General features: G+C 50.9%; 1 protein-coding gene across 1 annotated transcript; it reads right to left on the reverse strand.

Moving 5' to 3' along the window:
* Positions 1-498: 498 nt before the first annotated feature.
* On the reverse strand, positions 499-13,060 carry LOC122383444 (protein O-linked-mannose beta-1,2-N-acetylglucosaminyltransferase 1-like). Its single transcript, XM_043369880.1, has 15 exons — positions 12,959-13,060; positions 12,063-12,165; positions 11,170-11,506; positions 10,708-10,853; positions 10,220-10,399; positions 9,763-9,876; positions 9,073-9,312; positions 7,550-7,729; positions 7,163-7,317; positions 6,697-6,898; positions 5,987-6,174; positions 5,632-5,749; positions 5,349-5,420; positions 1,811-1,935; positions 499-1,567 (listed from the first exon to the last, which is right to left on the reverse strand). Exons 2-15 carry the CDS (start codon positions 12,147-12,149, stop codon positions 1,078-1,080), a joined length of 2,634 nt encoding a protein of 877 aa, XP_043225815.1. The 5' UTR covers positions 12,150-12,165; positions 12,959-13,060; the 3' UTR covers positions 499-1,077.
* Positions 13,061-13,540: the final 480 nt, after the last annotated feature.

Consider the following 13,540-nt stretch of genomic DNA (forward strand, 5'->3'; position numbering starts at 1 on the left):
TGCGTTGCATGGGTTGCAGTAGGTTGTTAGGAGGGAGTAGACTCCGTGGTCTTTTGGTGCTATGTTACAAAATAAGGTGAATCTGTGTTGTTGGCATGGTGTTAGGCATTTGAAGTGAATGTGGAAAATACGGACGCATTCGTAGCTTATAGTCTAGGTCGTTGTAAATTACACTGGCCATTTTTCGTTTGCAGGGTGCATGCAGAACGTTTTCAAGTATTTTTCTAATGAAATATGTCTGAGAGCCAGAATTCGTATAAACGAAAACTCTCTTTAGTTTGGATAATGCTTATAACCCAAAAGAAATCCGTCCTTTCCTCTCCGGGATAATGCGTAGAACACTTACACGGGTGATTTTCACGCATCAAATGTGTCTACTTCCACAGTTTTCTTAGGTTCCGATTCCGGAATCGTTACTGGGTTTAGTTGCAAACAGGGTCATTTTCTTTCACTGACATGTATTGCACAACTGTACAAATAATCAGCGCTGATCAGATCATGTTATCTATGTATTTTCGGACTCTTGTCATCTTCATACTGCCCGTACGCGCGGCATCACATTCACGACTGTCGCGGCACTTGCATTGAAATCTGGTCAAAATGAAATGACACATGGTACCTATGATTATATCCGTAACCAACGCACTTTTGCATTCAGACGGAGAAGAAAGAGCAGCTTCATGAGCTTCTCACTAATCCTGGAACATCGAAGCATTTGCAGATGCCTAGGATATAGCGTAAGATGAATTGCATAAGATGTCCACGAGCATCAACAACTTAGGTTAAACTGGGGCAGCCGCCTTCACTTTCCGATTTGTTCGTGTGACGGTAACTCAATACGCTGGTGACATGGTAACATACACACATCACGGTCACAACTCTCACATTATCAGCTAGACCCAGAACTAATCCTGATTCATTTAGCAACGTGCCTGGCCAGTCACGCCCGTAATATTTCCGTCACATTTCGTCACATTAAAATCCGTGTCCCGTCCTGCCATTGTGTATTACTGAGTGATCCCCGGACCCACCCTCCCCTACCACCCCTGCAATACCACAGATTCTTCACGGACGGCCCTACACCTCCACACGATTCCTAACATTGACCGGCCTGCCGGGCCTCCCGGCGGGCCGGGGTCTGGACGGGACCGGTGCGGGGACCGCCGGGACCGGCGCGGGGACCGCCTGGTCCGAGTCCGGGGCCGCCGCCGGGGCTGGGGGCCGCGGAGAGCTGGCTCGGCTGCTGGCCTGGCGGACCGGCGCCGCTGCGCTGGTGCTGGAGCTGGAGCTGGGGCTGGAGCTGGGGCTGGCGGGGGACGGGGCCCGGGGCGGCGCCGCGCCCACTGCTGGCGCTGCGGCCTCTGGAGGACCCCGGGAGGAGCTCTCGCCGCTCGGAGGTCGGCCCACGGCGCGCAGCGGGGCGCTCCCGGCGGCGGCCCCGGCTGAGCCCGCCGCTGTACTGACGGAGGAGTCCGAACCGGCGGGGTCGGAGGGTAGCGGGCCGCCGACTGACGCCATGTCGGCCGCGGAGGCGCGGAACGGCTCCACGTCGGCCGGCTTGTGGGACCTGCAACACGACGAAAACGGTCACCTGGTGGTCACACTGGCTGATAACTGGCATTGATGCATGGAGTACCATGAAACTAAATTTTCAACACAACTTAACTGGAATAAATCGCGCAGTAAACGTTGAAAATGAATGGCTCAACATTGGAAGACCGGCAAGAAAGACCAGATTGTTGTTTTCAATCGGAGGCTCAAGCTCAAACATTTTCTCATTACCATCTAACCCAGTAGCAAAGTATCTTACGAGTATCGGGAGAAGGGGACGCCGATGAAGACCATGTGGAAGAGGAAGCCCTTCTTATTCTCCAGCCAGAACCGCCAGAGACCGCCGTGGTGTCCGGTGGTGGAGTAGGGCCACAGACCCCAGCACTGCGTGTGAAAACGGAGACAGGTCAATGACGAAGAGTGAGACGGGTCTGCCGGGCGAACGGCGTCTATGTAGTATATACTATATTGCATAATGAAGAGGGATTTTATGGTATTATAATTATAACGACTTTCAGGTCCACAAAGACCGAAGACAAGAGCGTCTATTACAGTGGCGCAGCCAGGATTTCGTTTCGGGGGGGTCATCGCTTCCAAAGCGGGCCCCCTAGTGTGCGGGCCCCCACCCATTTTTCAGAATCTCTCCATATTTCATACGCATTCTGCTGGGCGGGCCCCCTTTACCTGCACGATAACCCTGAGCGAGTTTGAATCAGAAAATTTGCATAGAACAGTAGCTCGGTAATCACCCGGTCTTCACTTTTTACGCAAATTGACCACGACAGAAATATGTTACTATGACGTATGACTTCGTATCTTTCGAGTCCGATATGAGCCCCAATTCCCCAATATGCATAGCATATTATATGCAATCGGAACTGTTGCCTGCTTCTGTCGCACAAGATTTAAAAGTAGTCCCATGTGCCTGTCCTAAGTCATCTATTGGCTGCTGTAGTAGATTGTGCTTTTATTCTTCTTCATTACGTGAATTCGCTCGTAAGAAGTTTCGCCGGCACAGAGGGGAGGGGTTGATGCAACCCCCTAAGGTTTTTTTCGCGAAGAACTCGCGTAAAAAAGCGGCTGATCGCGACGTAACTTCCATAGTGCGCTGAAATTCGCGCAACTTATAGAACAAGGATGGGTAACGTGCCTGTGAAGAGTCACAGCTCGATCGGGCCGGTGGTGAGCACATGGCGCGTGCTCAAAAAGTGCAAATTCGCGTCATAGACTTTACATGCATAAATCGGCTTGCAAAAATGGGCGACAATGGCTCAACTTGCCCGACACGGGTCCAGTCCCCGTGCAGTATCTCGGTAACCGTGGGTCCGATCGGCACGAGGAACACAGTATCGTGCATGAGAATCGAACGGGCTATCGAATGGTGTGCGGTGCAGGGATGGCACGCGCCACGTGCACCCGTGAGGGCACTTATGCTTGAAAAATTGACGTTTTGGACGGATTTTGGACTTAATGCTATTTTTGGGTGACTGTCAGACGGAGCGGGTTCAAACAACGCTTGTTGGCAAGAGAAATGTACCTACCGCCTCTCATGGGAAAATTGTGAAAAGCTAATTGATCAAAAACAAGGTGGAACAAATTGCTGGAGAAAATAGCATTTGCTTATGACTTACTTAATTACAGGGGTTTTGCTACATAACCTGGTATGTTTGACAATTGAAATGGGCATAGATTGGAAGAGCATTCAATTGTGACCAAGGTCCAATCATCGCTTTTGCATGACGAGCAACAATATTCTTAAGAATATAAATGTTTCAAACCTCTACATAGTAATTCATCGATGGCTTTCACTCTTCAATAACCTACGCCAACCTATGTCATGAAATACACTTGGCATGTTCTATAGTAGAACGCATGGTTATTATCAGACACGAGCACCTCGATGCGATGGATATTTTTTCCCAAAACCAAAATGCTTAGCCGTCAAAAGGCAATCGACCGTAATGGATACATAACCCACAGACACAAGACCAACCAAACGCCCACCGATCGAAAATACCCCTTATTCGCGTTGCGAAGCAAGCGGGTCACCCTAGCGGGCCCCATTCACCCGGGGGCTCGGGCCCTATCCACATGGGGGACCAAGCCCTATCCATACGGGGGCCCGGGCCACGTTCACCTGGGCTCCGGGCCTCGTCCACCCGGGGCTCCGGGGCCCGCCCACCAGGGGGCCCGGGCCCCATCCAGCCGGGGGCCCGGGCCCCGTCCACCCGGGGCCTGGGGTCCGTACTCCCGGGGGCCCGGACCCATCCATCGGGGGGCCCTGGCCCCATCTACCCGGGGGGCCGTGCCCCATCCACCTAAGGGGCCCGGGCCCGTTCTCCCGGGGCCCGGGCCCCATCCACCCGGGGGCCTGTGCCCTATCCACCCAGGGGCCCGTGCCCTATCCACCCAGGGGGCCCGGGCCCGTTCTCCCGGGGCCCGGGACCCATCCAACCGGGGGTCCGGTCCCGTCCACCCGGGGCTCAGGGCCGTTCTCCCGGGGGCCCGGGCCCCATCCAGCCGGGGGCCCGGGCCCCCTCCACCCAGGGGGCCCGGGCCCGCTCTCCCGGAGCCTCGGGCCCCATCCACCCGAGGGGCCTGGACCCGTTCTCGCGGGACCCGGGGGTCCGGGCCCCGTCCACCCGGGGCCCGTTCTCCCGGTGGCTCGGATCCATCCACCGGGGCCCCATCCGCCGGGGGGCCCGGGCCCTATCCACCCGGGGGCCCGGACCCATCTACAGGGGGCCCGGGTCCCATCCACCCAGGGGGCCTGGCCCGTTCTCCTGGGGGGCCCGGGCCCTGTCCACCTGGGGCCCCAGGCCGACCCCTCACCCGAGGTGTCGCAGTGGGCATTTCTCGAAGCGGGCTCGTCCGATTAGATTAGGACCTCTCTCTCTCTCATCTCTCTCTCTCTCTCTCTCTCTCTCTCTCTCTCTCTCTCTCTCTCTCTCTCTCTCTCTCTCTCTTTCTCTCTCTCTCTCTCTCTCTCTCTCTCTCTCTCTCTCTCTCTCTCTCTCTCTCTCTCTCTCTCACTCTCTCTCTCGAGCGGGCCCCTGACAGAAATTTCGGGGGGGTCAGCTGACCCTCTGACCCCCCCCTGGCTGCGCCACTGGTCTATTAGTTATTCATAAAGTCAACGCAACGACCCTATCATGGTTGAATAGATAACAAAAAAAAACGTAACATCTCGATCTCAAATGATAGGTGCCGATATTTATCAACAGAAGGATGGCAAAGTAACCGAACAGTCTACCAGCACACACAAAGAAATAGCGTATCATCGTAGGAGCAGAATGCGCTGGCGGCTGACGGGAGACTGCAACCAGGCAGTAGAAAGATAACACTATCCGGCAGACTTGAACGAGGGCAAACACGGAGACTGCATTGCTGGGATAGACGATAACACCAAAGGTGAATATGGCACGGATCCTGCCAGTAGCCAGATTGAAATTATACACTCGTTAAAATAAACTCAGGTAGAAACTCGTTAAAATAAACTCAGCAAGGAGTAGAGATAGGAGATGAAGCAGCTGACCAAATCGATGACTTATTGGGACATCACACAATAAATACACATCATTGGACACTACATAGAAACAATGATACCGGCGACTGGCATTAGTAGAAAATAACATTGGTGGTCGCATACATGTCTGAACAAACCATTGCATGCATCAATTATTTGACTTGTCAATGACATCTTATTTACATCGAAGACTTAATTCGAATGCCACTCTTTTCTATGACGTAAGCTATAAGATTATGGTTTGACTTTAGCGTTGTAGCGAGTAACTTACCTTTGCCAGGTAGAACCATGTTGATATGTCGCTTTCTTTATCCATTTTAAAATATAAAATCTCCGTTTTATTCTGAAAGTGAGTTGGGCGTTCATCAGATGCAGTTTACAGAATCTATTGCACATTGCACAGCTCTTAAATGCATTTAATTAAAACCCGGTAAAATGCCCATATTTCATGGTGGCTTACAAAACCATCCCAGCAAACAATTTCAAATTGATGAGCATTCAAGCATATTAGAAAAAAAACACCAGCGTATACCAACATACAAGGAATACCTTACCTGATTTCTGAACTGCACAGTCATATTGCCTGCGCTGCACAGGTCTCCATAGTCTCTAATAACCACGCCAGCCTCGAGAGTCGCCAGCAAATCCTCTTCGTAATTCAGCTTATGAAGCCTGAAAGGAAACAAACATTTATCCATTGGAACGCAATCGGTGTGAGAGCCTCAGTACAACATGCAGACGAAGTTATAATTACAGCGGATCTCTAAAACAAAAATGTTTTAATTTCAAGGGTCGGTAAACCCTTTGAGCGTATTGACATCTTCGAGCTCGCTGTATCCCTTGATAGAAGACCAGATCCAACCCTATACCGACCCTTCCCGCCTCCCCCGTCGGCCTGCGCCGCCCCACCTAGTGACGTCCTGCAGCGCCGCCGAGGGGTCCGGGTTGACGGACAGGTTCTTGGACATCTGCTCGTAGAGGCCCGTGTTGACGAACTGCGAGTCCAGCCCGATGTGGTAGACGCGGTTGACGTCGGGTACCACCACCTCACGGTCGCCCCTGACCACCCTGTTCAGGAATGTCGTCCAGTCCTTGGTCTGTCGGTGACGGGGTGGATAGAAAAGGTTAGCTCGGTAGTTGTGGGGTTTATCACACGATGCAAACTGCTCTGAGAGCAGATGTTTATTGATGTTCTCGGACAACACCTTAAATTGATTCATCTATCCATTCATCTATGTATTCATCCTTTTCATCTATCGCATTGCATGAACAATCGACAATATTTACCGTAAATCTATGCATGGCTATGTAGTGGATAAGATAAGGTCGTTTGCTACAAAGAGCGAGCGACCGTGTACATCGTGCCCCGAACAGTCGCCTGACGCAAATTATCCGTGACCTTGAAACGGCATGCATGCAAAATGGCATGGTGATGATGCACATTGCACACGACCACTCAGCTAGCCGTGAGACGATTAATACGACATGCGGCAGAGACAGAGCGAGAGAGAGAGAGAGAGAGAGAGAGAGAGAGAGAGAGAGAGAGAGAGAGAGAGAGAGAGAGAGAGAGAGAGAGAGAGAGAGAGAGAGGCGGTTCGCTAGCCCTCTTACTCACTCACCCAGGCATATTGTGGCCACACGGGTTTAATATCGGTCTCGTACACGTTTCTGTGTAAGAGGAAGCCGGCCGAGGGCAGGCTGTCCACGCGATAGGCCACGTGCGCCACGTGAGACGTGTTGCGGTACGACTGTCGGTTCAGCGCGGACACGCTGAACAGACTCGGGTCGTCCACGAGCAGTGAGCGGGTCTGTCCGAAATACCTGCGGGGGGTTGCACAAGTTACAGCACAACACTGGCGCACGGAACGAGTCAGAACAAATTGAAGTGTTATATTATTTAGCTAAATTAGCACAGTAAACATGTCCGAATATAGGTACTTTTGAGGTACTCAAGCTAAACGGTTCAAATATCTTTCCGAGAGGAAAAAAGTGTGGTCCAGACAACTCATAAAAGGGCAACTGCCTACCAGATAAAATCGTGTTTCCATGCCTAAAAATCATCCATTAAAGAGAAGAAGACCTCACCTAAATATGTCCGGGGAGCATTCTAGATCTTCCTCGATGAACAGCACGTATTCAGCCTCCATGAAGTTTGTGAAGACATCGTCGAATATGTCCATGACACGGTTGCCAATGACACCCTTGATGTTTTTGTTCGGCTTAGCGGCGATATAACGGATCTGAAAATACGTTAACCAAATTTTCAACTCAGAATTGCAGGGAAAAACTTGATACAAATACATAATGACAGAAGATCGGCTAAAAGTAGTAAAAACGGCGATGAGTTAGAAGTAATTTGACAAAAACAGATTCGCTAATAATGCTGAATGGTACTGATAACGAAGCAAAACAAACGATAGTGCACAACCTCTCTACATGGACATCGGACAGTCATTCCGTCTCCTGGCGCACCTTAAAGCCGAAGAGTGTGACCAGCGCCTCCAGCTCCTGGTTGAGGCTGTTCTCCAGGTAGACGATAATGTTGCTGTACACGGCGCCCGGTGCGAATGCCAGCGAGCGCAGCGCCCGGTACAGGTAGTACGGCCGGTGGGTGGCCATTACCGCCACGTAGATCGAGTCCACGTCCTCCGTCTAGGACAGAGCGGGTATCAGAAGGAGAGAGCAGAGCAACGCGCTAAGGACAGAGTGAGCGTCAGAGGGAGGAGGGCAGAGCAACAGCGAAGGAACTGAACAAAGAACACATGCGTGGACCATATGCTGAAGGCCGTAAAATCACTGCTAGACGTAAATTAATTTCACTTTGTAAGTTCAATTTCAACGATGACGTTGGACGCATCCGTTAATTTTAAAACAACCCAACGCCAAGCTCTCATGAGTCGTGACAACCCTTAACCCTATCCCTGGCGGGGGGGGGCCTCAGGAGCCCCCCCTGAGGTTTTTTGGTTATTTCTCCCAAACGCTTTGAGCTAGGAAGCTCAAATTTTCTGACATTTACTAAAAGGCTTTTACGCAACATTTCTGAAAATTTTGAGTTGATCTGACCTCAGGTCAGGTCACCAGAGGCGGTTTGGTGACCCTACCTCAGAAAAGTTTGCAATCACGCCAGAGCTAGAGTTTTTGACCGATCAATTTCTTCTCTTCAGGCTTTAGTTAGGGTACCAGTATGTGCAATTTGTATATCTCAGAATTTTCATATCTGTGACCTGAGGTCAGGCCAGACTCGTGACCTTTACATTGCAAGCCTATGGGAAAATATTGAAACGCCTCCTGCTTCGTGTAAACGATTCAAAACCACCCAATTATTTCAGTATTATGTAAGATTATCTCATCGGTGATGATCCTGGTGCCGCTAATTGACAGGGGCACCGGCAAAGGTCATCTGAGGTCATGTGACGTCATAAATCGTTTTTCTGTGAATAAATCACGACATGACGGTGCTAAAGACTTGTAAGTGGTACCAAACTGCTCGCCTGGTCAAGGCGCGTCGTTTGGTATGCAGCATGACCATACCCCACAACCTCATTGATGAATGACCTGACCTTGACCTCAGGTCAAATTTCAAATTGACCTGTGAAGGTCATCACATACTTATTTCGCATCGCCTCGGCGAGAGCAACAAAAAATGTATTGGTTTGATGTCTCTATGTTTCTTAGTTTAAAAGTTATATAGGTAACTAATTCCAAAACATTTTATCATTGATGACCTCTGGTGACCTCAATATTGACCTGACCTGAAAATGTTTTATGTAAAAGTTGTAGATCTTTAAACGACCTATCAAACGCCGTTTGCCGTTTGTCGCTGCGATGTGTAGTTTTTTAGATCTGAAGGGGGGGCCGAATCGGCCCCCCCCCCGCCAGTTTCTTGTCCCGGCGGAGCCCGCCAGGAATAGGGTTAAATCGATGTAATGTTACAAAATGTGTAGTCTACATATCACAATGCGACCGCTTCCTCTGCTCTGTGCCCGCTCACTTACCGAGTCCGAGCTCTCCGGTAGGATGGGGTGCGGCTGCAGACACCGACACAGTCCCGGGTAGCCCTCGAAGTGGTCGCAGAACGTGTGTCGCCGGCCGCTCTCCTCCGACTCCGGCCAGTCACAGGGTGGGGTGTCCGGCAGTGAGCCGGGCCGCAGGTCCACGCGTAGGAACAGCGGGCCGCCGTACTCGCCGTCCACCGGAGCCGGGCTGAACGTCTCGCCCAGAGTCTGCTCCGAGCCCTGGTGATGGCATAAGAAAGTGTTAGCTGGGGCGGAAAAAAGTTACGCCGAGTTTGCATTCCGTACTATACCTACATGGGTATGCTATGTAGCTTATGGTGGTGTGATGTTTGTTATGGAAATAATTTTTGGCCCATTTATTTCCTAAATAAGAACCGAGTGTAGGTGCTTTTTAGGCACGAGTTCATCGTTCTCGAACATGCCCTAACACACAATCAAAGTCGTAATCGCTACGCCGTATTTGGTAGCCTTGTGGTGTTAAAATACAAACATACATGCATGCACTGCATGCCTACATTTATACTGCATTGCACGCGCACAATGCAGTATAAATTGTACCGAACAATAAGCAAAGTGAACTCGTTAGGTATCAGTAGGTATACAAAATAAGAACAGTGACTTGAGAAAAATAGTTTATTCAATAACCATAAGATGCGATGTCTCGCTTACCTTTATGGTAACCATGGCCCACTGGTCTCGGAAGCCCAAGTTGGGAATAAATTGCGAGCCAAGTTCTGTCAATTTGAATCGTAGGTCGGAATGCATGTTGAAGCTCATATCATCCTGAAATGCATTAGAAATACGTTAAACATATGTATAATTAATGTAAAATACGTACATCAAAATAGAGGTGCAATTAAGACCGATAAATTCGTAAAAACGAATTACACTCGCCTAAATTTGCCACAATTGTAATGTGTGTTGCAATTTTAAATGGTTAGCATGACTTACAGTCATTGAATAGCACACCATTATTCAAGTAATAATTTTTACACGTAAGATCTGTCGCAGAAAACAATCAAGTAACAGTGCTAAAATGGCAAAACGCTGATTAAAATTTTTTTATTACGATAAAATTTTTGCCTACGCTGGGAATCGAGCCCACGCCGGGTGACGCTCAGTTTACCTTCGTCGCCAGAACGATGATGCGGCCGGGTCGCACGGCGTCCAGGAAGTGAATGACTTCACGGTGCACGTTTTTGAGCACCGTGTCGAACCGACGGCGCGCCATCACGGCATGGCTGTTCTGCTCGAGAACCAGCGCGTGCAGACCACGCGTTCGGTTGTTGATTTCCGGCACCATCAGCTGAAAAAAGTCACATTGCGTCAGTTGTCAGTGGTGAAGGACATACCGCCTGCGTAGAATGCCAAATTCGTTATTTGTCACTTTATCTGCGGTCAGTATCTTCGTCGCTATCAGAGGCTCTAGGCCCAGGGGATCGAGCAGCGTGGTGGCATTAGAGGTGCAAATTTAAAATACACTTCACCACGGAGCGTGACTCTCTGTGGCATTACCACCCATCATTACGCGCGCTCAGTCCACACGGTCCGGCGCGTATCGCGGCCACGGTGTCTGTCGGTGCCCAGGGTATATTGAGGGCGCCGCCCACTCACCGATTGCCCGTTCAGCTTGACGTCGATGTTTTCCTCGCCCGCCTCCACCTCCAGGCGTACGATAGGCGCGGCGGCGGCCGGCCGTGCCTTCTGGGCGCTCACAGGGCTCAGTTTCAGCACCTCTGAGCCGTCACCGTCCACGTTCACTGTCGGCGGTCACAGGGCGAGCGGTCATCGGTGGGGGTAAAACACCCCTGCCGTGGGTACTCTTGACACGGAACGAAATGGATGAATGGAAGAGACATAGCGAAAAATATACGAACAGATGTTCCTAATATCTCGAAATAAACGGTGTAAATCAATCAGGATATTCCGAAAAAGCAGCATTGCATTACACACACGGACACATACAGCGGATTTAACACTTGTGACTTATATGATACCATATCCAAATATAGATGGAACGGGAGCAGTCCATGCTCTATCTGAATTTCACTCGAATAGTTGCATGACGCGACTAACCTTCGTTGAGTTTATCCCACGCGTCGACGTCCATTTTCTCCTCCTGTCTCTCTGCGTCCCAGCTGGTCCCCGGCCGTGGCTGATCCTCGTCCTCCTGCTCGCCGCCCGTGTCCTCGCCGTCCTCCTCCAGCTCCCTCCTCAGCTCCTGCTCCTGCTCCTTGGCCCAGCGGGTGGGCCGGCGGTGCTGCCGTCCCGCCGCCTCCTCCGTGTCGCGCGCCGGCGGCCGGCGAGCGGCCGCCGCCGCGGGGTGCCGCTGAACCCCCGGCTCGGCACGCGGCGAGGACAGGATGCAGAAGTCCACGAACATGACGATGAGCAGTAGAGCGATCACCAGGCGCTGCCGGGAGGGGGAGGGGTGTCGGGGCTGGTTCTGGAGCAGATCAGCGCCCCTGGTCTGCCGGCGGTACCGTACCTAAACCCCTGCGGTCTACGCCTGCTTAGACCCCTTGGATCAGTCAATCAATTGATTGGTTCTCGGTGAAAACGACAAGCGTGTAAAATCATGAAAAGGGAGATCCAAATTTTTAGAGCATAGTTACCACTTACCATAACGGTTCCGAATAAAGGGGGAAACACCAGAACAAAGGGCCAGGAATCATTCGTTCCGCAAGCATTCGTAACACTGAAATCATCAGCTTATTGATTTTCACCACTGTGTTATGTAGTGCTTTTACGGTGACATCGCAAACATGTTCGGGGTTTTCGATTATCAAAAGCACGGTGCCCCGTTCCACACCTCCCGGGCCGGTGATTTGATGATGAGGTCAGCTACGTTAGACATGATGGTGGATGGCAATTATAATGGCAATAGATATTTACGTAATCGACGCACCGCGATGTTTCTGTGGATGTCAATCATCTTCACGGAGAGGCAAGATTTAGTGCTGGCTTACCTTTCGCGATCCCATTATTTTGTTCAGAATCATTTTACCGGCCATCTTTATTTTAATCTTGTCGTCGTAAGTGATGTGATAGTCCATTGCCGAAAAAGGTCACCTGAAAGAAACAGTTAAAACTAACATAAAACACGGAAATATGGGCGATTATAAGCGTCAAACATGCTTAAATTACGTATATCATTTAGTATAGAACACTAACTAACACATTACGGCACAATAGATTATATGTAGAAGCATGCGATGTCTGTTCCTAGCCGTTTAGAGTTTAGACGGGAAAGTACCTAAGCGTGCCTATATCCACACATTGCTCTGTTTAGTTACTGTTAGAAGTCAATGTGGCGTGGTCAAGCGTGTTGACTGTTATTCGGTACGGCCGGATTCATTCGAAGAAAACATAACCTAAAGTCGTCCTTTTATCGGAACACTTTAGTGATGGAGGTCAGGATAGACCCGGGCTATTTCTAATATTTCTTTTTTGATTGAATGGGACTGTTTTAACAATGTCTGACATGATACATTGAACGGAACGGAACGCTACGAGGCATGTTGTCTGTTGACACGTACGGCAAAAATAACGGGACAAAACAGACGAGCTCACCGTCTACGAGAGAGGTTTCAGTGTCTGAAGGCCCATGTTCATGGAACTAGTGCCCCTAGACTACAAAAGGAATCCTTTCCACCTAACCTTAGAAGTTTGTCAATAATATAGACTCGTCATCGTCGGTTTAGCTGCGGCGAGCAACTATTCTGTTCCGAGAGGTAAAACGGAAGTACACAACCATCATGTTTATAACTCCAGAAACAATCAAGTCGGAAAAATTTCGGCCACCTCGAAATTAATGTACGAAAATCAGCGAACGGGAGCCAGTTGCCGTTGTTCGGTGACCCACCTGTGCCTGGAGGCGACGCCGACCGCCGAGCCGCCACCACTGCCGGCCGCTGTCGGCCGCCCGGCGCACTGGCGGCGGCGGCGGCGGCATCAGCGGTACCGCTGCGCCGCCGTCCCCGAGAGGTCATCCACCCGAGACGGTAGGTAGTGGCCCGCGGCCGTCCGAAACGAGCAGCGCCGGGCAGTTCGGGCCGAACTGGGACCTGGACTGGAGTCGTCAGCGGAGCAGCTGGGCGGCGGACAGGCCCTGCCGCCCATGGGAGTGTCGCTCTACCACCCACACAGCATCCCTCCCCCCTCTCTCTCTCTCTCTCTTTCTCTCCCTCTCTCCTATACATCGAATATTAATTAGACCAGCTGGCAAATGACCAATGCCGAAGAGACACGTTTATCCCCTTAGGGACCATATTGCTCTATGTCGGTGAACCGGGCGCGGGCAACGTCAGACGCTGGGTCCGTGTGTCATACCGTGGACTGTTGCCCACCGAAACTGACCCAACAATTCAGCCGGAACTTGTCCCAGACAACCACCGTCCTTTCTCGATAGGCCCGATACACGAGCCCGATATACGGACCTCCAGCA

The sequence above is a fragment of the Amphibalanus amphitrite genome, unplaced genomic scaffold, assembly GCF_019059575.1.
Source record: "Amphibalanus amphitrite isolate SeventyFive unplaced genomic scaffold, NRLGWU_Aamphi_draft 000163F_arrow, whole genome shotgun sequence".
NCBI classification, from domain to species: domain Eukaryota; kingdom Metazoa; phylum Arthropoda; class Thecostraca; order Balanomorpha; family Balanidae; genus Amphibalanus; species Amphibalanus amphitrite.